The following is a 25,740-nucleotide window of genomic DNA, read 5'->3' as shown; positions in this document are numbered from 1 at the left end:
AAGTTATGAAATGAGGACCCAGTGGAGACAAGACCTTGCCCACTTACAATACTGTGTAACATGTTAAAAATCAAAACTATCATTTACAAAATGTATTATGCAGGTGACTAAAATGTCAGTGTGGCTGAAGGGGGCCACTCATGACATGAAAATCTACTTTGCTGGGTGAATAGTATGAAAGGGTGTGTTTATTCACAGGCAGCAGAGTGAACTCCTCCTGTGAATTACTCAGAAGAGTTGCTTAACTGTCACCTGCTTTCACGTCCCATTCCGCAGATACCCCATTACAGTGTCTCTCTCAATTTACCTCCTGCAAGTGCCCCAAAGCACTGTCACCCCAAACACCAATTACTTTCTGTACATTTCCCTCTCTCAGGGCCACAGACACAACCTGTCTGCCTACACTACCTGTTTCCTGCTCCTTTTGACTGCTGCTGTGTTAACAGATTTGAAATCCAAAGCAAGCACAATACCTCTTGAACAGAAGCCTAATTCTAGTTCAAAGCCTTCCGTAAGTAGCTCAAAAAGAGCCCAGCTCTCAAAAATCATCAAAAAAAGTATCATGAACATAAATAGACAAATTCTCATGAGTGAATAAAACATTAATATAACATGCTTTAAAACCACACTCAATATTCATTGAAGACATCCAAATAATTCCTGGCTGAAGATAAAAAAAAATCTGTGTGCCATAACCTGAAGCTTCTGTTTCTTTTCTACAGATCTTATTTGAATATTAAAATAGCAAATATATTTTTATTCAAAATTGACTGTATATTTTATAATCTGTGAACTTCTTAGCTTAATTCATGCGCTTACCTTTTCACAAACTATTGTACATTTTTCATGCGCTTACTTTAAAATACTTCTCACACATTGCATCAACATTACAAGATGGCCACCACACTACCAATCTCTTTTTTCTTATGGCTGGTTAGATAAATGCCTCCGTCACACTATCCTGCTACAGGTCAAATTGCACATCATCTCTACTATTTAGTCTTCGACGGACTAAGGGGCCAATTCCGATTCGGAAGGGCTCTGTACCATGATCGGAGCCCTTCTGACTGAATCGGTCAGTGCCGGCTGGATTCCATTCCGACCGAGCCATTTCAATGGGCTCGGTCGGAATGGAATCCGACTCGGATTTCCGGATTGCCTACGACAGGCTCGGAGAGCACGTCTGCCATCCGGAAATCCTCCAGCCAAACAGTCTGTTAAGAGTGAGCGGGTTAGGTGGCACTGCGTTTTGGTCCAAACACGGTGCCACAAAAGGATCGGCTGGATCCTGATGTTATCGATCAGATAATCGATTCCCAGCTCAATGTGGCTACCATACGTGGGGGCGCTTTGGGGTACGGCCAGCAGATATTTTATGAACCCATTCTCTACTATTTGAAGGGCTTCAACTGGTGCATACCCCCAGACCCCTGCGCCGTAGGTGGCTATGCTATGGCATTTAGCGTAATAGATTTTTAATAATTCTGCTGCAGCAGGCTTGCCCAATTTCCTTGAAAAGGAAACTAGGGCTGACGTTGCTCTCTGAAAGAGCAATTTTTTACTAACTAAACCTTGCTTCCAGCTTAATTTGTCATCCACTAGGATTCCTAGGTATGGATACATACTAGTTCGTTCCAACCTAACGTTATCGATGACTATTGGTTTGGTTTTCTTCGCCTTAGGCGCAATATGCATTACGAAAGTTTTGTTTTTGTTTACTTTTAAGCCCAGAGAAGACATACATTTGCAGTACTTATTTACTTGAGATTGAAGTTGATTGAGAGTTCTTACTAATATGACAGAATCATCTGCATATAGTAATGCAGGGAAGGGCGATGGTTAATAGTTGGAAGGTCCTGGCTCCCTTCAAGCATGGCCACTTCTAGGCCGTTTGTGTACAGATTAAATAGGAAGGGAGCCAGGACACAGCCCTGTCTGACCCCCCTGTTAACAATGAAAGATGGTGATAATTCTCCATTCACTCCGTATCTGACGCAAGCAGAGGCGTCAGAGTAGAGTTTGTGGAGAAAATTGATGAGGGGGGTCGACTTCTAGCTTGCCGAGTATGGACCACAGCTTTGAATGGATGACACAATCAAAAGCTGCGCTAAGGTCGACGTACACTAGGTATAGGTTAGCCCCTTTGGCTCCTGCATATTTGCCAATCAAGAGGGCTAGATTTAGAGCCTGCTCCACAGTGCCAAGGCCCTCCTGGAAACCATATTGCAGGTCGGTCATGATGTTGTTCGTGGTTGCCCATTCCTGGAGACGCTCCAGGATTAACCGACCCGCAACTTTACCCAAGGAATCCAGGAGGGAAATCGGCCTGTAGCAGGCTGGGTTATTACGCTCACCCTTCTTAAAGATGGGAAGGAGAATTGAGGTGGACCAAGAATCTATTAGGCCTACATTTGAGACAGCGGTCATAACCTGTGTGATAAGAGGTGTCCAAAGGTCAGGACAGTATGCAAAGATGTCCAGAGGAACCCCGTCCGGGCCTGGTGCCTTGCCAGTCTTAGAAGAAGATAGTGCTTTAATGACCTCCTCATGGCTAAACACTAGATCTATAGGATAGATCTGGTTTGTATTTCCATTTCCGACCTCCCTACCTTCAGTAGTGGTCTGTGTAAGTAGACCACCAAATATTTTGGAGAAGTGTGCTACCCACTCATCGGCCGACACCGCCACATCAAGATGGCGGGCAGTGGCGGAATCAACCAAAAAGGGTGATTTAACCGTGCGCCAAAACAGGGAGCTGTCTTTTGTTAGACAACTCTCATGAAGTTGGGCCCACAGTTTTTTCTTAATTTCTTTCCTGCAATTGTATAGAGCTAAATTATAACCCTTTCTGAGTGTTTTGATTTCCTCATGGTCTCTAACAGGCTTGTGTAGAGCTAATTTTAAATTATTGAGGGCTTTACAACAATCTAAATTAAACCAGCCATTAGTTTTTGGTTTCTTGGAATTTTGGTTGCTAGTCAGCTCTTCCCGTATTATTCTGACAATTTCCAGAAAACTGTTGATAATCAATTTAGGAGAAGAGTCTGGTGCCAAACAGGTATTCAACCAAGGTAGGGCTCTGCTTATAACTTTTTTCGAAATTTCTGCTGGATTGATTTTAGCCCATTTTACTGAAAACCCATTTGTTTTGTCCATAGTCATTGATTGTTGGTTCAATAGACTCAGCTTATCAGGTTGAGAAAAAACATTCCGAAATATTAATGAAATGCTATTAGGAAAATGATCACTACTAGGGCCAGAACCTGTGGTAAAATTAGACAGTTGGCCCTTTAAACTTTGGGAACAAAGTATGTAGTCAATTACACTTGACAAGCCCCTCCCGTGAAACGTTGGCTTAAAATCAACAGGCGGTTCGAATAATTCGTTTGCAAAGTCCATTTCTAAAGAGAATAAACAATCATTCAAATAGTTACCTTCCTTTGTAGAGGTAAAAATTACTATTCACACTTCAGTGAGTACAACAGTAGGGCAAGTGCTGCAGAGAGGAGGGGTAAAAATCAGCCACGGTCCATGCAGGTAACAGCGGTGGGGCCGTGGGGCCGGGTGGAGGGGATTTCGAGGGATGATGCTGAGAGGAAATTAATTATTTATTTATTTTTCCCTTGATATTGTCCCTCAAAATCACCCCCCCACACGGCCCCACAGCCCCACTGCTGTTACCTGCATAGGCCGCGGCTGGTAAAAATAATATTCCAACTCCATTGAATGCAACAGTAGAATAAGTATTGGATAGCAGAGAGGTAAAAATAACTATCCCCACTCCAGTGGGTGCAACATTAGGGAAAGTGCTGGATATCGGAGGGGTAAAAATTGCTATTCCCACTTTAGTGAATGCAACAGTAAGGAAAGTTTTGGATAGCAGAGAAAAAAATGACTCTTCACACTCAAACACAAACAACTTAATAAAAAATAAATTAAATAATAAACAATATTTAAAATAAATATATAAAACGAATAAAAAGAACACATATAAAATATTAATTACATATAACAAAAACCTAGAAATATTATATAAAATAAAATAATAAATACATTTACAAAAAAAATATTATTTTAAACTGGAAAATATTTACAAACAAAATAATTATTGAAAACATAAATGTATTTGTTTTATTTCCTACCCTATAAGACCACAATAATAACAAAACACATTCTAAAATGTATTTACATAATTAACATATTTAAAATTAAATTAAAATATTATTAATTTAAAAAAACGAATACGCATTAATTAACTACACAAACTTAACTAACTATGATATCCACAACACACACACCTAAATAAAACTATAAAATAATAAATCACAACTAAAACTTATTTTAAAATTTAAAGTTATTACTATTAACCAACTAATAATTAAAGAATTACATTTAATTTAATACCCACCCTTTAACCCTTTAAATGTAAAAACAACACACAAAAAAATAAACAATGATCCAGAATAAATATCAAATAATTAACATTAATTAACAATCAATTATTAATTCATCAACTAAAAATAAATTACTTCCCACCCTTTACACCCACATCACATACATATAAAATATATACTAACACACATAACAATAATAAAAATGATATTTTTAACAACTATATTTTTGCAAACGACATGAAACATTTTGATATGTTAAAAATTTAAATTCTTGACCAAGATATTCTTGCTGTCAATATTTCTCACTGACGATATTTATGCCTCAATATTTGTGCAACTCGATATTTATGACTCAATATCCTGTCTCTGCACCACTAGAACGCTTTCATTTTGGGAAATGGTCGCAGAAAGAAGGGGAAGACTATGTATAGGTGCTGAGGAAGTTGGCTGCCACGTGCAACTTTGGGGCCAGCGCGGATGAGCACATTCGAGACCAATTCCTACTAAATTGCAATATGGAGAAAGTTAGGGAGGAGTTATAGCTTAAAGACAATCCCCCATTGGGTGAGCTGCTAATAGTTGCTAAACAGGTGGAGCACATGCTGAAGTGCGTACATGAGATAAGGAAGGACAACACATGGTCAAGCAAAGAGGAGGAGCAACAAGTGGACATGGAAGAGTGCAGTGTTGAGTCAATAAAGAAGAAATGATTGCGAGTGAGAAGAAGGAAGGGGTGGGTTTCAAAGGGAGGTGTTTCCAATGTGTACATGCAGGGCATTTGGCCAACAGTGAAGAATGCCCAGCTATAAAGGTGCAATGTAACAAATGTGTCAATAGGGGGCACTACATGGCATGCTGTAGGAGTGGGAAGTTTATAAAGAAACAAGATGGAAGAAATGTAATGCAAATCTGTGATGAGATAGTACTGCAAGCATCTGACACAAACCTGGGTAATCCTGAAGATTTATTTAAAATAGATGACAAAGAGGTTGAGGTCATGTTTGACTCTTACTCTAGGCTCATGATTGTGTCAGATTAAGTGTTTAAACATATTCATCATGGTCAGATGAAACTGCAAACAATGGACATATTCCCTGGGGGTTAAGGAGGGTAGCCAATTAATATGAAAGGGTTTATTCATTGGCAAAATAGAATATGCAGAGTGTAAAATGTATGTATCTGGTTCAGAAGGACTTATAGTGTATCTTGATCTGAATTCCTGCCCTCAGATCCTGGTGCAGAGTGCAACACAGGTAGGGGAAGATAGTCTTCAAACAGAGGAGTAGTTTCTGGATGTCTTCACTGACAAGTTGTGGTGTCTCAAGAACTTTGTAAATGATATAAAAATTAAAGACAATGCCACCCCAGTCTCTGCCAAAGTGCGAAGCCTGCGCATTGGTATACAGGAGCTGTGAGGGCGAAGTTAGAGAATTTGTGCAAATCAGGCATTATCAAACCTGTAGCAGCGACAGAGTGGTTGGCCTTGATAGCTGTTGCAAGAAAATCTGATGGAAAAATCGGCCTGTGCATCAACTTGAGAGCCCTCAGTAGAGAAGTTGTGGTGGACAAGTACCCCTTGCCCAAGATAAATGAGATCATTACCAAATTAGCAGGTGCTAAGTGCTTCTCTACTCTTGATATTACATCAGCATACTACCAGGTCTGCCTTCATGCAGAGTCATACGACCTCACAGCATTTATAACACCCATGGGCGCTTACAAAATCAAGCGCATGCCGTTAGGCCTGACGTTGGCAGCATCAGTTTTCGAGAGGGCCATGTCAACTATACTGGTGGATGTTCCAGGGGTTTCTTTTATCAAGACAATGTTTTGATCTTTGAGAAGCTGGACACCATTCACAATGAGAGATTATGTTTAGTACTTAACAATTTCATGGAATATGGGCTCACAGTAAAAAAAGAGAACTGTAAGATTACATATCCTAAAAAGAATTATTTAGGGCACTTAATTTCGGCTCAAGGCATACATCCAAAGGAGGATCTCTTAAACACAATTGTGGATTTGACGCCCCCCCCCAAGAAAAAGGATGAGCTCAAGTCATTCTTGGGGATAGTAGAGTTCTATAGCAAATTTGTAAACAACTTTGCAGGCCGCACATTCAAGTTGCGCAAATTGCTCAAAAAGAATACCCTTTATTCCTGGGATGAGGGGTGTGAGAGTGAATTTTTAGATATCAAGAAAACTCTATCTAAGGCATCTAGTCTCTAGTCCTTTGTCACTGGTAAAAACACCATCATAGCAACTGATGCCAGTTCTAAAGGACTGGGGGCAGTATTCTTAAAAGAGGATAGTACTAGGGAGCATATCATTGTGTTTGCATCCAGAGCGGTAAGACAGGCAGAGTGTAACTACTCTGTTACTGAGCAGGAAGCTCTAGCTGTATACTGGGCACTCAACAAATTTAGAGATTTGGTTTGGGGAACAGTTTTCAGAGTACGAACTGATCATGAAGCTCTTAAGGAGGTTTTCACAAACAAAGGTGTAGTAGCGCTTTCCAGCCGGATCAAAGAGATGAGTAGTAAACTTACAGGAATTTAGTTTTGAAATGGAATATGTTCCAGGAATCAAAAACTTTACAGCAGATTGTTTGTCATGCTCCCCACCATCCCCGAGAAAGAGGCTAATAGATGTTGAACATGAGGGTTAATTGGGCATCACTAAAACTAAGCAGAGACTGCACCCTGATTTTTGGTGGCCCGCTATTGATGTTGCAGTGAAAAGGGTGGTGAGAGACTGATTACCTTGCTCAAACAGTGTCAAGGTTCTCAAATCTAAAACCCCACCTATGGTGTGTTGTGCGCTCTATGAGGGACAGTGGATGGAGGTGGCAGTGGACATATTAGGTCCTTTGTCTGGTGAAGGTAATGCCACATACATAATTGTCTTGATAGATCTTTTCTCACTAATTACAATTGTGTCTGATATTAGTCCTGGGACGGTAATCCCATTTCTGGTGGAATTATTCATGAGAGAAGACCGACCCAACACTGTGTTATCAGATAATAGGACATAATTTTGCTCCAGAGAAATGAAGGAGTCTATGGATAGCAATAAGATTTGACACCCAACTCTGTGCCCTCTAGAATCCAGAAACCGATGGGGTATTAGAACGATTCAACAAAATGCTTAAGGAAGGGATTCAACTAGCCAAGAGTAGTGGTTTATCTTGGAGGGAGGAAACCATGAAACGATTGAAAGCTTATCGTCTCACTCCGCATCAGTCCACTGACAGGACACCTTTTGAAGTGTTGAAAGGCCACTAGCCCAACTCAAGCTTAGTGCCAGGGTGGATGAATTGGACAAGGGGTGGGCAAAGGTGGGCACAAAGCAGTCTTAGAGAAGAAGGAAGTAGATCTGCAAAAGGCAAGGCAGTAACATTGTGACCAAGCTCACAATACCAAACTAAACCAGTTCAAGCTGGGTGATTAGGTCAAGGTGAGGGCTCCTATTGTTCACCGTGCAGGGTCAAAGTTTACCGAACCCAGGAAGATTTTTAAACTCCTCCGCAATGCATTCAAAACGCAGGGTGGAAGAATTTGGTATCTGGGAAGGGTGGTCCGCTGTATGGGACCTGAACACAGGCTGGAAGAAAATGACACTGACAAGGAGAAATCTGAGTTATCTGTTAGGAGGAGTGGGCAGATGACCCATATCCCAGCTCATCTGAAAGCCTTTGTAATTAACTCAAGGCACTGATGTACTGTTTTCTTGATAATTACTATGAGATGCCTTCTTTTTCTTCCTCCAAACTTGGTACTCTTTTTGACTTGGTTCCACTGTAATTACCATTAACAGTTCTTTACCTTCCCCCGTCATCTGTACTTTTCCCATTTTTTTCCGTTTTTCCTAATCCCACCCCTCCCTGCCGCCGTTCTGCCTGGGTTGTCTCCTAGTATACATGTGATGTAAGTCTTCTACCTCACATGCTATGTTTTTATCCATGCCATTGTGTAAAGGAGTGAGACGTGTGACACTTTGCCTATTGATGACACACTAGTGTCATCAGAACCTTTAGGTCTCCAAGGTTCGATGAGAGGCGCCCGGACGTGACTGACGGGAGTTTGCGAGGGGCTCGGAGGTGGCTGAGGTGTTTAAATAAACTCGACATCCTGCTCTTTTCTCATGTGCAGAGTTCTTCATTTCAAGCAGCAATAAATGTAACATTAAGCAGCAGAGGTTATGTACTATTTTGCAGGCTGCTAGGTAAATAGCACAGATTTTGTACTGTTTGGCGAGCGTCCGAATAAATAGACACTTCCATATTTTTTGTATGGCAAGCTTGTGGTGGTAATAAATTGCACCACATGTTCAAATATATGTGCTGTGATGCGCAACAGGGCACATACCTTCTCATTGGGCTAGGCACTTGCAAAAATCACTACGCTGTGTAGATTTGAGAAGCCTAGGAGAGAATGTTATACCGTTCCATATTCCACATTGAGGAGGAAAAGGCCTGGCTTTTTATGCAAACTGCAATCGTTTACATTCTGCAGAGGTAATTTCTCCTTTCAGAAAAAAAGGAGACAGTGGCAGCAATTAATCAGTGTCCCAAAATGATTAAACCCTGGTAATGAGTATTACAGTTAATTGTTAATTCATGTCCCATATTTCTATTTTTCAAGCTTAATCCCCATGTCTATTTGACCTGAAGAGGATAAAATGAAATCACATCTATCACAATCAACATGGAGCCTTGCAGTTTCGTTTGCCAAAGATTGTTTAGTGTTGCAGAGATTAAAATTCATTGGATATAATATACATGACTCTCCCTTTTGTGATTGCTTAGGAAATGTAGGAAAACAACAATTAAGCTGTTCTTTGTGTTAATGAAATTCTTATTCTGTCTGTCAACAGCGGGTATGAATGTTCTTACCAGTACCATGCAATGTAAATCAGTTTTCTTTGCTTTGCTTCACGAGTAGAATCCAACATCAAATAACAGAACAGAATAACATGAATCTATTATATACATATACATTTCTTTGTGATGTGTGTATCTGTGTTCCTGTGTTGTTCATCAATTTTCTCACAGAGCCAAAAGCTATGGTCATTAGCTGACATAAAGCGACTGAAAGTTGGAAGACCAAATTAATTGAAAACATACAGAAAGGGTCACAAAGGCTGTTTATAGACATGAAATTACCAAGGCTAAACACACATATCTCTTCTAGGAAACAACAATCACTCCGACTAGTTCCTCTTGATAAAAGAAAAAACTCTGAATTACAAAATTGGTTGAAAAGAATTCCAGTCCATGTATTAACATAGATGGGAAGAATAATCGTTTCCCCTACAAATAGTTGTAGCTATAATAAGCATTAGCAAAGCCAGCGTGTCTCGTTTTTCTCAAAGAAATCTTGGCATTTGTTTTCTTGCTCTTGGACAGCAGCAACCAGCACTTCCCTGATGCAAGGTGCTGCCCCTTACGCTGCAGTGTGGGATTGCTACTTTGTGAGATGTGACTGCTCTCAGAAGTGTGTGACTGATGGTCTCTGAGAGATGTGAGAGCGCTATCCCCACTGTGAAACTACTGATGTATGAAAGGGAACAGAGAGTGCTGTTGGCATTGAGAGACTGCTACTCAGGGGTATGAGCATCCTGTAGGTATTGTGTGACTGTTAGAATGTGAGGGGGTCGGAGGTTTCTTCTGGTAGTGTCTGGCTGCTAGTGTGTGATGTTATTGGTGGTTTGTGGCTGGTAGTCTGTGAAGCATGTGAGGGTACTTCTGGTAATGAGTGACTGCTACTCAGGGGTAAGAGCATCCTCTGGGTATTGTGTGACTGTTAGCCTGTGAGGGGGTCGGAGCTTTCTAGTAGTGTCTGGCTGCTAGTGTGTGATGTTATTGGTGGTTTGTGGCTGGTAGTCTGTGAAGTATGTGAGGGTACTTCTGGTAATGAGTGACTGCTACCCTTTTCAGAAGAGTGAGAGAGCCGCTGTGAAGGGTGAGTGAGTGCTGTCGGTAGTATATTATTGCTACCCGGAGTGTTAATAGAGGTACTCTTTGCTGCTCGGTTTGATAGTGGTGTTGGTTCAATGAGACTGTTAGTGTATAAGGGGTGCAAGAGTGTACTTCATAGTGTGTGAATGCTAGTGTGTGAGGGGTAGGAGGGTGGTATCAGTAGCATGAGAGGTGTGATAGTGCTGTTGACAATCAACACACCTCTCCCCAGCACAGACAATAGTGATACAATCAATCAAGACTTTCTAGTTTTAAAAACAGCTAATCTAAATGTGTTTTACCCATAAGAAGCAACTCGTGAGAGTCATACAATACTAAAAACAAATCTGTTCCCATGTACACTGGTTACCACAAATTGGACAGATAGGAACGTTTGGCCTACCTTTTTTGTCCCTGAGATATTGCAAAACCTCCACATTTAGGAGGATGCAACTGGAAACTATTGGCACTCGAATGTTGCACATAAAAAGTGGAATGTAATATAAAAGCAAGAGGAAAACTTAAAACATTCAGCTGAAAACAGCATTGAGCAACAGTGACGTTTGAAACATAATTTTATCATCTGCAAAGCTTACCACTGATTTAAGGAAAGCATATATAATCCGTGCTTCCAGTTCCCTTGCACAATCTGAATTTATTCATTAAGACTGAAAGGCAAAGGCCCGCTAGGGTGGCGCTGAGCATATCATGAAAGGAGGCTTCACTGCTATTAAAGATGCACATGGGCCATACTACATCATTAGGGGAGCAGTCTGGGTGAGGTGTCCAGGCGATGTCATTATACAATTGAACATTTCAACTACATGGGAAATTAACATATCACAGAATATGCATGACATTATACAAAGATTCTAACTGCACATTGAAGGGTACAGATGATCCACTGGAGGATAATGCCCCTGTTGCTTACCTGTAATCTTTATATAATCCACATTCATAAAGCGCAAACAATCACCCGTAAGGGTCTCTAGGCGCTGGGGGCCATCGGTAAGATTAAGCAAGCTGTTGCCCAGAGTCATATGGTGCTGGGCTAATCTGCCGCCGGCAACGGGGATCGAACCGTGATCCCCAGATTCCGGAGTCAGTAGCCCTGGTGACTCCAAGTGTAGTTTTCCTCGTCACATGAGTTCCCATCCCTCCCTCCCTGTTGGACTATTCGATTCATGTGGTTGCTTACGGAGCTTGGTAGTTCCACAGTTAGTGGGGTGGGTCATGCCTCCTCTTATGGGTGGGATGGAGCGTAAATTTGCTATGGATTGTTCTGTACCTGGCTGCTAAAACATGGAACTCACTCCCCGCTTACCTTCGCCTTACCCAGAACCACCTAGCTTTCAGAAAGCAACTTAAAACGTGGATATTTGACAAGTAATCCTCCTCCCCTGTCTAAGCGCCTTGAGACCCTCTGGGTAGGTAGTGCGCTATACAAATTCTCTGACTTGACTTGAGATGAAGCCCACGGCGTAAATCAGGTGGCGAGGAAGACTCCCAAGGAGATGATGAGTATGATACCACACAATGATGCTCTTAGATTCACAGGGAAATTGATGGTAGCACACAAGTACTATGGCATCATATCACTAAACACTAAAAGTGCATGTATAAGGGACAGAACTACACATGGACAGATCTGACCTGGAAAGAAACCGAGGGCTAGGGAAATGCATTACATTTGAGATAAAGTACCCCATGCGGTAATTTATGAGAATATTGCAAGTCACTATGGAGTTTTCTGGCCGTTTAGGTGAAAGAGGCTGATGGCCAAGTACCTTTACAAGGTCATTGAATGCTAAAATGCTAAAAGGCATTGCAAAATTGTTTTGCAGTATGGCAGAGGTTTTATTTTTGTTTATAATGCACTATGCCTCGTCCCAAAATCCTCTTCAATCCTTGGTGTCTTGCTCTTTCTTATTGGTTGCAGACATGAAAGATAAAAGCAGAATCTTAACTGAGAAATGTAATACACCAAAAAGCAGTCAGTAATTTTTGCAAAAAGATTTTCGATTTGGTTTAACGTGATTCACGTTAAAAACATGCAGTGGCTTAAATTGTGTAGCAACCTGCAGAGATTCTATCTTTCCTGCAATACCCTATAGCATGGAAAAAATGTACATGTTTTGCATCAGTATCTCTTTTCTGCTAAGCACTTTTTCTTTGCAGAGAATTATACCTTTAGGACGGAAATCCAGTTCAAATTTTAACATGTTTAAACTGCTGCTGTAAATATGCTCTGTAACTTGTCTTTCACCGTGCCTGTTGGTTCTGGCATCAGGCCTTGCGATATCAAAACTCAACTGTAATAACTCACTACAATTGAGCGGCTATGTCGTGTCTATATTACAGGAGACTAGATGTGTCACAACTCTCCTATATAAAGAAATCAGAGACTGGCTTTTACACAGGGATTACAGCCTTCCATGTGTCAAAATTACACAGTTGGAAATTATAACGGGGTCTTGGTCATGCATGATGACATTCAATCAAAGGTTCTAGCTACAAACTAACAGGACTAGACGAGCTGCAGGTTAACTTTAGTGAGATACCACAAAACAAGCATTCAGTCAGTCATAAAAACAAGCATTCTAAATGCATAAAGGTGTAGCTAATCGTGAATCACGATGCCACACAATGCAAGCATTCTAACTATACACAGACGGGGACAAACCGCTATCACATGCCCTTTCATATCACACAACTGAAGATTTGGATGCATGTACCAGAGTCTAACTCTGTTCCAGATAGATTAGTCTTTCAGAGGCTGCAGACAATCTAAGAACACTGCTGTCGTCTTGACTGATTTACCAGGACAAACTTTGTCTTTCAAGTTTGGAGAATATAGCTTATACTCTCCCTCTTGCTGAGCAAAGGCTTTCTCCAGGATTTGTGAATAGAAATGGTAGAAGCAGTAAGTGCTTTTACATTCTGAAGGGGTTCATGTAGGCCTTCTTCTGCCATAACAATCAGTTCAGTTCTTGCCCAGTTTGGGTTGGCCTTGTTCAGTGATAGCCCCATTGTTGATTTCATATATGGTGAGGATGCTGATGTAAGCGTTGTGAACTCCACGCTGTTGCTAACAGAAACCAAAGAAGGAATCTCATGACACATGCAAAAGTAAAGAAAGACTAAAGTGACAGCAGCTCAGAACTATGGAAAAAGTTTGAATGCTTTAATTCACCAATTAGATTACCAATTAGATTACCAAGATCAACTTTTAATTCGAGAAAGCAAATATTCCCCTCTTCCCATGTTATGATTATTTTGTTTTCAAACCATTACCGTTTCTTAATCATTTTTAAATTGAGGAGGGTGAGAACTTTTGTTCCTTGGTGAAAAACAGATAGCCTCGGGTCTACAGGTAACACTACTGTGCTAGGCTTCATAAAAATATTTTAACAATGGAACGTGTTCTAGTGAGATCTTTAATAAATGTCTCACCATTTCCGGTATGGTTTCTTTGGAATTTAAGATGGAGTGCTTAATTCCTTGTTTGATGCAGATTTATCTAACTATAGACCAAGTTCACAACTCCCAATATTTAGCTAAATTCCTAGATTGAGTATCCAGGCATGTTGAAATCAATAACCTCTTGCATCCTAGGCACCAAATCAGTGGGAGTAGTTGTCTTGGATGAGTTATGCTTTTGTGCCAATCAAGGTGCACCAGCCACACTGATTTTGCTGGATCTTTCTTTGGCCTTTAATGCCGTAGACCACCAGATTCTTCTATTTATTGTCTAGAGAGTCTTAGGGGTCTATTAGGATGGCAGGCGAATGCCTGACACCGGGCCAGCGGTAGCAACCGCCGGACCGGTAGCAGACTTCCGCCAGCCATCGAAACCCTCAAAACTGCCGATCCGATTAGCATTGCGGTCATGACCGCAGAGTTGTGATTTATCGCCCGCCACTTTTTCACCGGTTGCAGTCCGCCCACTTGCCTGGCATGCGGCGCTGGACCGCTACAGTTGTGGCAGATCAGGGCCAAGCACCTCCGGCACAATTACGATGCCGGCGGTAGCCAGCCTTCTGCAGTGGTGGGACCGCCATGGAAAGGCATGCAGAGAATGTCTCTGGGGCTCCATTGTGGACCCCAATGTGTTGGGGGGTGTGTAGGTGCACTGGGAGGTACCCATTGTACCCCCTACATGTCCCTGTACCAGGTGGCAGGCACTGTGCAGTGCCTGCCACACAGTGCAGGGACATGCAGGACATGCTTTTTTTTGACATTGCGGCGGTGCTGCTGGCAGCTGCAACCACTGCAATGTTAACAGTCAGAATCCGACCACCGCGGGATTTCGCCCGCCACTTTTTCACCAGTTGCAGTCCGCCCGCTTGCCTGGCATGCGGAACTGGACCGCTACAATTGTGGCAGATCAGGGCCAATCACCTCTGGCACGGTTATGATGCCGGCGGTAGCAAGACTTCCGCAGTGGTGGGACTGCCATGGAAAGGCAGTCGGAGAATGTCTCTGGGGCTCCATTGTGGACCCCAATGTGTTGGGGGGTGTGTGGGTGCACTGGGAGGTACCCATGGTACCCCCCTACATGTCCCTGTACCAGGTGGCAGGCACTGTGCAGTGCCTGCCACACAGTGCAGGGACATGCAGGACATGCTTTTTTTGACATCGCGGCGGTGCTGCTGGCAGCTGCAACCACTGCAATGTTAACAGCCAGAATCCGACCACCGCCGGATTTCGCCCGCCACTTTTTCACCGGTTGTAGTCCGCCCGCTTGCCTGGCATGCGGAACTGGACCGCTACAATTGTGGCAGATCAGGGCCAATCACCTCCGGCACGATTATGATGCCGGCGGTAGCAAGCCTTCTGCAGTGGTGGGACTGCCATGGAAAGGCAGTCGGAGAATGTCTCTGGGGCTCCATTGTGGACCCCAATGTGTTGGGGGGGTGTGTGGGTGCACTGGGAGGTACCCATGGTACCCCCCTACATGTCCCTGTACCAGGTGGCAGGCACTGTGCAGTGCCTGCCACACAGTGCAGGGACATGCAGGACATGCTTTTTTTGACATCGCGGCGGTGCTGCTGGCAGCTGCAACCACTGCAATGTTAACAGCCAGAATCCGACCACCGCCGGATTTCAACTGCGGAGCATACTAATTGGACCAGCAGTTTTCCCGTGGTCCTAGTGGGCGGTGTTTTCCCGCTACCAAGGCGGTTGGAGGGATTTTTTTACCGCCATCCTAATAGACCCCTTAGTGTCAGGGACACAGCCCTTACCCGACTCAAAGAATTTTTGGCCATCAGACTAAGAAGTTGTTTCCCTTTTTCTTTTTGAGGTGAATCTATTGGTCTGGGAAATCCATTAGGTTTCGGTCCTCTCCCCTTTGCCTTTTAATCTGTACGTGACCTGTCTGATGCAATTCATTTAATCTTTTGGTTTATCTATGTTTACGTATGCGGGTGACACACAAATTATTATCCAGCTTTTTGGAGAAAATGCAATGGAGCCCTGATTTTCCTGATAGGCTTGAGAAGGCACATACCTGCATTTGCCAATTTCAGCAATAATATAATGCAGGCAAGATTGAAATCCTTCTACCACACAGACTCCCTATATTTTGGAAGCTCCCTTTCTGGCCATGTTAAAAATGTTGGAGCTAAATTCAACTTGTTACTCGCCTTGATGAACCAGATGACATCTGTAGTAACATTGGACCTGTTTAACTTAGCACCTTCAATACCTGATTTATTTATTTTATTTTCCTCATAAGGGTCAACTTATTAATGCATTTCTTGAAGCTCGTACTGTTTATTGTATTGCACTACACCTTGAACTGGCTACTCAAGCACTGTATAAATTACAACCTGCCCAGAACTCCGTAGCAAGTTTGCTTTTTAGACTTAAAAGAACCAACTTTTTCTCTGCCGCCTTAATCTCTCTTATTAGCTGCCTTTGAAGGAAAAGGGGTTGTTTAATTCTCTCTCTGCTATATAGACAAATACCTTTTGATTCTCATCAGTCCCTTTTGCCACATATATAAATCTAGCCGTTGATTTTCGTACAAAGACACTTTTCTACTGAATGCTTCACTGTTCCACTCTCGGTGGGAAAGAGTATTCAGTGGGAAACAACCTTTACAACACAACTTTTACAACGCACTACCATTACAACGAAATTTTTACAACGCAACATCCATTACATCGCATGCCATTACAACCCAACCATTACAACGCATGACACTACAACGCATACCACTACAACGCATGTCATTACAATGCATACCATTACAACGCATAACATTACAACGCATAGTACCCTTACACTATCCAACACTTACCCTACTGTTGCACCCCCTGGAGTTAGAATAGTAATTTTTACCCCTACACTATTCAACACTTATCCTACTGTTGCACCCCCCTGGAGTTAGGATAGTAATTTTTACCCCTACACTATCCAACACTTACCCTACTGTTTCACCCCCCCCCCTGAGTTAGAATAGTAACTTTTTCCCCTACACTATCCAATACTTACCATACATGCAATGTAATGTTATGCGTTGTAATGGTATGCGTTGTAAAGGTAATAAGCGTTGTAATGGAATGCGTTGTAAAGGTAGTTTTAAAAAATTCGTGTAATGGCATGCGTTGTAATGGAATCCGTTGTAATGGATGTTGCGTTGTAAAAAATGCGTTGTAAAAGTATGCGTTGTAAAAGTATGCGTTGTAACGTCATACATCCGTATTCAGTAGCAGCTATCTCCAAATGGAATTTGCTTCCTCTATCTGTACGGTCACAACCACTTCTTTTAATATGAAAGAAATCTTTGAAATGGCCTTTATTTCGATCAAATAAATGATGCTGTTTGGCTACCTTATTGACTAAAAGCATTGGTTCATTACAGCACCGAGGTATCTCTGTTGTAGTTGTCTGTTTGTATTATGTTATGTTTTGTTATTTTATGCTCAATTATTCAATCAGGGAGTACATATATAGCACCGCTTATCACTCAAGGGGGTATCAACAGCTGCACTGCGGTGTCAGTTGAAGAGCAAGGTCTTGAGTTCCTACCTGAGGTGGGTCAGCGAGGGTAAAGTACAGAGGTGAAGGAAAAGGATTTTCAGGAGTTGGCGACGAGGTGGTAGATGGAGTTTCCTCGGGTGAGGCAGCATCAGTTATGTGGTATCTGTGCGAGGGTGAGGTGGGCGGAGAGGATTTTCCTGGGAGGTAGGTGGAAATTCCAGTGGTGGTTCATGTAGACCAGTAGTTAGGCATGGAGGGCTTTGTAGGCGTGGGTCAGGATCTAGAATTGGCGTCTTTTCTTGATGGGGAGCCTGTGGAGGTCTTTCAGGTGATGGGTGATGTGTGTCCTCTTTAGCAGGTTGAGGATCGGTCTGGGTGCTGTGTTCTAGATCATCTTCTCATGAGTGCGGTGGTGGTGCCTGCATAGAGTCCATTGCGGTAGTCACGCCGACTGGTGATGAGGGCCTGCACCACAGTTTTCCTGGAGCTGATGCACAGCTACTTGAAGACTTTCCGGAGCATGCATAGAGTATAGAAGCAGGACAGTGTTAACCCAACGTCTGATGGAGGGTGGCTGTCCAGGATGATGCCGAGGTTGTGGACATGAGGATTCGGAGTGGGAGTAAGTCTGAGTTCTGATGGCCACCAGGACTCATTGGAGAGGGAGGTGTATCTGCCGAAGATCAATGTGCTGATTTAAATAGTGCATTAATCATCCAAGAGGGTGTCCAGGTGCTTGGGCATTTGTGTAGGTGTTTGATCCCCAAGGAGCTTATATGAACAGCCAAGTATTCAGCTTCTTGCAGAACTTATGAAGTGAGGAGAAGACTCTGATGTGTTGAGGGATGTATTTCTATGTCGTGGGTGCAATGTAGGAAAATGAACAACCTCCAGTTTATTAAAAAACAATAAATAAATAAACTAGTAAGGTGTCCGCTGACAGTAAAATGAAAATTACTTTAAATACCAGTGAACCTGCTGGCCTTCTTTACTTACATAGGCCTTCTTTAATTACAGAGGCAATGAGCACTAAAGATGAAGTCCAGCCCTGGCAGCATCAGGACCTGGGACACAGGTTTTAGGACTGAAGTGAATTTCTATTTGGGGCACACCAGTAGGTGAGGGGGGGAAGCACTGACACTGACAACCAAAATGTGTGAAAAAGGCCGCTTTTATTTGGAATCAGGTGCACTTATAACATTTCCCACCTGGCCTGTGCCGAACAAAACTACTTCTCACTAAATAACAGCTTCCTGACAACCCCGCACCCCCACCCCTAAAGTTTACCCCAACATTGCACTGTAATACCACACGTCCGCTCAGCAACCTACCCCTCTACTGCCTGCCACAGGGACCTCCATGACCTCACCCCCGACTACCATACAGTCCCAGGCCTACCCAAAACCACCCTATCTCCTTAGGAAAGCGCCCTCCACAGCGCACCTGTTCCAGCGACTACACAACTTTTTAACCTAACCAGTGCACCCTCGACCAACAAAAACACCTCATGACCAGGACCAGGACCCCCCACCCCCCGCACACAATGAGGGACAGCAAATTTAAGGGAGGGAGGGAGGGCCACAAAAAACTGTCGCAACCCTGACTGCTGTATCACTGCACCACCAACAGTGTGCAGTGACACAAAATGGCCGTTTATGTACTGTGCCAGCCCAAAAGCAGCCCAAAAACCCCCAACCAGCCCAAACAGCCCAAAAGAACGCCGGCTACGGCGAGACCCGAGGGACATACTTCCTCCCCCCCCCCTACCCCGGTGCCCCAGACTTCCCGGGGGGGGCGAGCCTCCCACTGGTCGGCCACCCCCCAAATCCCCATTGGGGCACACCAGTAGGTGAGGGGGGGAAGCACTGACACTGACAACCAAAATGTGTGAAAAAGGCCGCTTTTATTTGGAATCAGGTGCACTTATAACATTTCCCACCTGGCCTGTGCCGAACAAAACTACTTCTCACTAAATAACAACTTCCTGACAACCCCGCACCCCCACCCCTAAAGTTTACCCCAACATTGCACTGTAATACCACACGTCCGCTCAGCAACCTACCCCTCTACTGCCTGCCACAGTGACCTCCATGACCTCACCCCCGACTACCATACAGTCCCAGGCCTACCCAAAACCACCCTATCTCCTTAGGAAAGCTCCACTCGAAAGTCGCTTACGAGTTTCGACCCCCCCCCCTAGGACTCCTGCCTCCTGGGATACCTGAGCACCCCCAACGCCCCATCCAACGCCTCCTTCAGCTGAACTATGTACAATTCCATGCCATACCTGGACAGGTGAACCCCATCCTCCCGGAAAAAATAAATTGCGCCATAGCGCAACTCCGGATGCTCCATTCTCCCCACCCCCTCCCTGGCACAGAAGTCCTGCATCTCCCGATTGATCTTCCTCCGTGCCCTGTCTATGGCTCCTGGGCGCTCCGCCCTCCTCCACACCCGCCTGGGAATAAACTCGGACCAGATAATGTGGCAGCCCGCCCATTGCTTTTTAATTTCCCGCAGGTCCCTCTTCATCTGCTTGAGCAGCGCCAACCCCTTGCACTGCACCAAATCGTTCTCACCCAGATGAATCACCACCACATCCGGGCACACTCCCCCTCGCACCACCGTGTTCAACAAGGGCAATAACTCATGCCAACGCCTACCCCCTTTTCCCCTCCAATGACAACGGTACAACCCCGCGTCCAATCCCAAATTGAGTGTCCGATGCCTGTCCCACTCCGCCTGTTCTGCCCTCTTGATGAATGAATGTACCACAATATATACATTCAGAACAGCCAGCTCCGGCCCCGCCACAGCACCTGTAAAGACACACATATTAGAATCGGGCAACACAGTGATCACTACAACCCCTCAGCCTCCCTCAACCGCACATACGTCCGGTAACAATCCGACTTCCACCGTCCCAGCCTCTGTATCTCCTCCTTACCCCAACCCCTCCGTGCTGCCTCCGTCGCCGCCCCGATCCGAAAGGAATGCGTCCCAAACGCCATCGGGTCCTCACCCATATACCGCAGGGCGTGCCGCAGAACCCCCAACACCTGGGACGCCGTCACTCCGTCCCCCCCACCCCGTCCAAATACCTACCCCTCTTTCTCGCCACCGCCTGCCATCAACCTCCTGCCCCACGCCGCCGGGCACACCCCCTCCTGTCCGCCCGGCCCCAGTACCACCCAGGTCCCGACCCCTCGCTGGTCCGTCTTCGAGCGTCGCAAACGCACCGCCACCTCCCGAGCTCGCACCTCCACGTCCCCCCACAACACCCCATGCCCCCCCTTCGCACCCAGCAGTTCCGACACTCGAAAGGCCCCAAAGAAAAGCCAGGACATCAAGGTAGAAAACCGTACCATCTCGCCTTCATCCCTGCACACCCTCGGAAGCGCGCCAATCACTCCTTCCAGCAATTCCACCATGATCGGACGGCGCCGCCGCACCTTCGCACCCTTTTCTCTCGCCCACCCTTCCAGCAGCCGGGTCCCCAGTTCACCCGCAGACGGGGGATACCCCCACCACATTTTGCCCATGAAAGCCACCGCCGACAACTTGCCTGCAATCGACACCTGTGACAGACCTCTATCCATGAGCGCCAGCATGAACCTTACCACCTGATCCTCGCGTCGCCACCGGTCCCCCTGCCTCACCGCACCTGACTGCAGGAATTCCTCCCAAGCCAGCTCGTAAGGCTTCCATGTAGACACAGCTACCGACGCCTTCACCAACTGAAAGACCCGGCCTCACCCACCGACCACAGGCCTTCCGGCACCGGCGTCCTGACTTCCTCCGCTGTCGTGGCTAGCCCATGGAACCTCTCCCACTGTGAACGAGACAAAGCATCGGCAATGTCATTGTCCACACCCGGGACGTGGCGCGCCTGAAACAGTATGTCATTCTCCAAGCAGCGCAACACAAACACCCTCATCAACTTCAGCACCTGCGGGTCCCGGGCCGACTGCCTGTTCACCACCTGTACGACAGCCATGTTGTCCACTCGAAATAACACGCGCTTGTGCGCCAACTCCCCTGCCCACACCGTGACTGCCACCACCAACGGGAACAACTCCAAGAACGCAATGCTCATCCCTCCCGCCTGCCAATGCTCCGGCCACTGCTCCGCACACCATTTTCCGTCCCAATACAGACCGAAACCGCCTACGCCCGCCGCATCCGAGTACATGGTGACATCCCACTCCCAGTCCTCCGCCGGCGCCATAGGTACACCATTGAACCGTTCCAAGAACGCCCGCCACATGCGCAGATCCTCCTTCATTCCCGCGGAAAGGCGCACATGGTGATGGGGCAAAGGCAATCCGGACAACGCCAAACCCAGACGCCGGCAAAACGTCAGGCCCGCCCGCACCACGCGGCAGGCAAAATTTAAATGTCCCAACAACACCTGCACCTCCCGGACCGTCACTTTCCTCCTAGACAACACACCATCCACCAAAACCAGCATCGCAGACCTCTTGTCTTCCGGTAGGCGTGCTTCCATGGCGCCCGAGTCGAGCTCGATACCGAGAAAGGACAACACTGTACTAGGACCGCACGTCTTCTCTGGCGCCAGGGGAACCCCAAATTCCCCCATCAACCCAGCCAAACCATCCAGCTGCCGCTGACAGTCCTCCGCACCGGGCCGCCCCACCAGGAAAAAGTCATCCAGATAGTGCGTCACTGACTCCGAGCCTGTGCGCCTGGAAAAGACACACTGTAGGAATGAGCTGAAACGCTGAAACAGCGCGCATGAAATGGAGCACCCCATCGGCAGCGCCTTATCCACAAAGATGAGACCTTGGAACTGGATCCCCAGCAACTGGTGATCCGCCGGGTGCACCGGAAGAAGTCGGAAAGCCGACTTGATATCGCATTTTGCCATCAGCGCGCCCGACCCGCCGCCGCGACCAGCCTCTGCGCCACGTCCACCGACGAGTAGGTCACCGACGCCAGGTCCGCCGCAATGTAGGCATTGACCGACTCCCCCTCCGGCCAGGATAAGTGCTGTATCAGCCGGAACTGCCCCTCCTCCTTCTTGGGCACCACCCCGATGGGGGAAATGATTAAGCCTGGCAAAGGCGGCGCCGTGAAAGGGCGTGCCATCCTACCTTCTCTGACCTCTTTGAAAAGCTTCTCGCGCACAATGCCCTTGTGCGCGTTCACCGACTTCAGATTGTCTGCCCTGCGAGCAATCAGAGGGCCCTCGTACCCCAGCCTGAACCCCTCCCGGAAACCCCGACGCAACAAGGCTCGTACGCCGGTTAGGATCGAGCGGATACGCCGCCAGCCAGGGCTCCATCCGCTCGATCCTAACCGGCGTACGAGCCTTTTCCCATGGCCCCGGCTCCCCCCCCTCTGCCCCCACCCCTTCCCCCGCCCGGACCCCCTCTGGCCGGGGCCCCTCCCTGCGTGGACTGCTGCCCCGGCGGGCCCCCGGGCCCCCAGCAACGCAGCACTGGATGCTTCCGTCCGCACGACGAGCACTCGTGCCGGAAACGGCATGTTGCCCTCCCGCAGGCTCCTCTATTGAAGTCCCAGCAGGCCCCGACCGCCGCCTGGCTACCAGTGTCTCCCTGTCCCACCCCCCCGCGGGTGGGGCGGGCCGCAAAGGGGGGCGACACCAATGGCAAACCGCTCGCCGTGTAAATGGTGCGGCCAAACTTGGCCCCTCCCATCGTCTGCTGGTACAGGTCCGAATCCAGCTCCCCCCATTGCGCTTCCGGGTCCGCCGCCATGCGCGCCTGGAATTCCTCGTCGTAGTGAGACCACGCGTACCCGCCGTAGGTCACCTGTGCCCTCCGTACCACATCCATGTATTTGAACAGCGCGATGCACCGGTCCGGGAACTTCTCGTAATACACGCTTGCATATATGAGGAACGCCGCTGACCAATTGTCTAGCGTCAAGGGAACCTTAGGGCTCCTAGCTAACTCTTGTTCTTCTTCCTTGGACCCTTCCTTGGACGTCAACTCCCTGTGCAAAAGCTTTAATATGTCGACGTACTCCCCTTTCCAGATCTTTTCTTTCGTCGCCGCCGAAAGGTGGGCCCCCAGCGGCTTGGTCAGCCCCATGTACGGTAGTTTCCGCACCGGAACCACACAACTCTCCTTCCCCCCCCCCCGCCGTCTCCTTCTCGCCCGCCGCCGTTGCCCCGACGCCTGCGCTCGACCCCTCCCCGCCCGGCGTCGCGCCGTCCGTGCCCACGCCCGTGTCCTGCACGTACCGACCCCGCACCAGCCACCACCCATCCTCCCCCTCACCCCCCGTTCCCACCGACACCTGCACACAACGCCGCTTGCCACTCCCCGTGCCATCATCTGTCTTACCTGGCGTCAAGGTCGGCGTCCTTGCTGGATCCCGCCGCCTAACCAGTGGAGCTGAGGGGGCCGTCACCCTGGGCGCATCTTGCCTTGCTGGCACCTGCAATACACTGTCAACAACATTACAAGCCCCCCCGTCCTCCCGAAGCTCTCCTTCCTCCTCCGACTCAATAGCCGGCTCTACACCACTCCGGCCCCCCACTTGGGGTTCCAGCCGGCTCAAACCCGCTCTCTCCCGACACACTCGCATCAGATCCATCAAGTTCACACTCGCCCTGCCATCCTCCTCACTCGCATTCAGATCAGAGATATTCATATCCATCCTCACTCCCCCGCCCCCGGCGGCCGTAAAGACCCTTCGGGGAGGGGCCGGCGGAGACGCATCCCGCCTCCATTCGCCGAGTTCGTGATGTAGGTCCCTCGCTGGAGCACGGCCGCCCGCACCAGACAGAGCCGGCCCATCCACTCGGTGGGTGGGAGCCGCATGCTGCTCCCACGAGCGCCTCGCAAACAGCTCCTGCCAAGGAAAAAAGGTGGAGTCCAGCATGCCAGGGTAAAAACCACTCCCTTCCCCCCCCACGCGCCGCCCCCTCCCCCACTCCCCCACCTCATCACCGCTCCCCTCCCCCAACCTGCCGAATGACCACCGTGCCGCGAGGGGACCCCCCCCCGCCCCCCATGTCCCAACCCCCCTCCCCGCTCCAGCCCCCCCGTCAACCCCATCCCCCGTAACCCCAACTCGGCCCCACCCCTCCCCCGCGTCCACAACCCCATGCCCCCCCATGCCGCGCCCCCACTCCCCACCCCCTCACCGAAACCTGCCCACTGCCCGCCACTGCTCCCCGCCCCCTCGCCACCCCCCACCACGCCTCCACTACCCCCACCGCCTCCCCTTCCGACCCCCGACCCACCCCTCCCACCCGTCACACCGCCACCTCCCCGCACTACCCCAACGCCTCCGCTCCACCACGCCCCTCCGCCTGGCCCCTCCCACCACCCCTCCCCCACGCCCCTGAGACTCCAAACCGCCCCGGCCCCCCACGCGCCCCCCCTCCTCCGCTGAAGACGAGCTCCAGTCCAGCTCCGTGTCCGCCCCCCCTCCCCCCCCCCAACTCTTCCTCCACATCGGTCTCCTCGATCAGTAGAGGGGACACCGCCCCCCCGACCCCCCCTTCCGGCCTCCCCCCGAGCTCCGCGCGCCTCGGTCCCCCTTCACCCCCTGCACCACCTCCCCCCACCACCTCAGGCCCCACTCCACCTTCAGCCTCCCGCCCTCCTTCTCCCCTACCCCCTCCTTCCCCCGTTGCCTCTGCAGTTGCCCCTCCACCAACCCCCCCACCCCCTGCTCCAATGCTGCCTCGCGGGCCGCCCCCCGCCCTCCCCCCCCTCCCCCTCCTCCACAACTTCCTACTCCAAAGCTGCCTCGGGGGCCGCCCTCCCCCCCCACCACCTCCACAAATGCTACGGGCTGTTTCTTCCCCTTCCGCCCCGTCCGCTTTGTGCTCCCTTTCTTTCTACCCCGCGTCGCCGCCTCTGTGAGCCGCTCCCCGCCCTTCGCGCCCCCGCCCCCCCTCCCTCCTCGCGAAGCCGGGCGCAGCCGCGACCACGGCGGATCACAAGCCGCCACAGCCGCAGCGGCGCCGTCAGCAGCGCGCCGCTGCGGCCTTACCTTGAGGCCGGGCCGCAGTATGTCCATGCGGCCCACCTCACGCAACAGCCGCAGTGCCTCCGCCACACGCGGGTCATCTCCCTCCGCCATTACGCCACAGATACCTCAGGGACAAGCACACGACATGCTCGCCGCACTTCCCTCCGCACCACAGCAACCGCCTCTGCCCTCGTCCACGCACGCAGAAGGCCGCAAACCGCCACGTAATCCCGCTACCAGCACCACCAGAGACCCACAAAAAACTGTCGCGGCCCTGGCTGCTGTGTCACTGCACCACCAACAGTGTGCAGTGACACAAAATGGCCGTTTATGTACTGTGCCAGCCCAAAAGCAGCCTAAAAACCCCCAACCAGCCCAAACAGCCCAAAAGAACGCGGGCTACGGCGAGACCCGAGGGACATA

The 25,740-nt window shown here is 48.1% G+C and overlaps 2 protein-coding genes across 8 annotated transcripts in view; one reads left to right on the top strand and one right to left on the bottom strand.

Moving 5' to 3' along the window:
• Nucleotides 1–25,740, top strand: part of LAMA2 (laminin subunit alpha 2) — a 3,858,378-nt gene that overhangs the window by 511,730 nt on the left and 3,320,908 nt on the right. The window lies entirely within an intron of this gene.
• Nucleotides 19,540–24,216, bottom strand: LOC147708261 (uncharacterized). Its single transcript, XM_086925329.1, has 2 exons — nt 23,676–24,216; nt 19,540–20,162 (listed from the first exon to the last, which is right to left on the bottom strand). The coding sequence occupies exons 1-2, from the start codon at nt 24,214–24,216 to the stop codon at nt 19,540–19,542; spliced, it is 1,164 nt and encodes a 387-aa protein (XP_086781455.1).

This window comes from Lissotriton vulgaris, chromosome 6 (genome assembly GCF_964263255.1).
Source record: "Lissotriton vulgaris chromosome 6, aLisVul1.2, whole genome shotgun sequence".
Lineage (NCBI taxonomy): Eukaryota > Metazoa > Chordata > Amphibia > Caudata > Salamandridae > Lissotriton > Lissotriton vulgaris.
The sequence above is the reverse complement of the archived record's forward strand: the minus strand, read 5'-3'. Positions and strand labels throughout refer to the sequence as shown.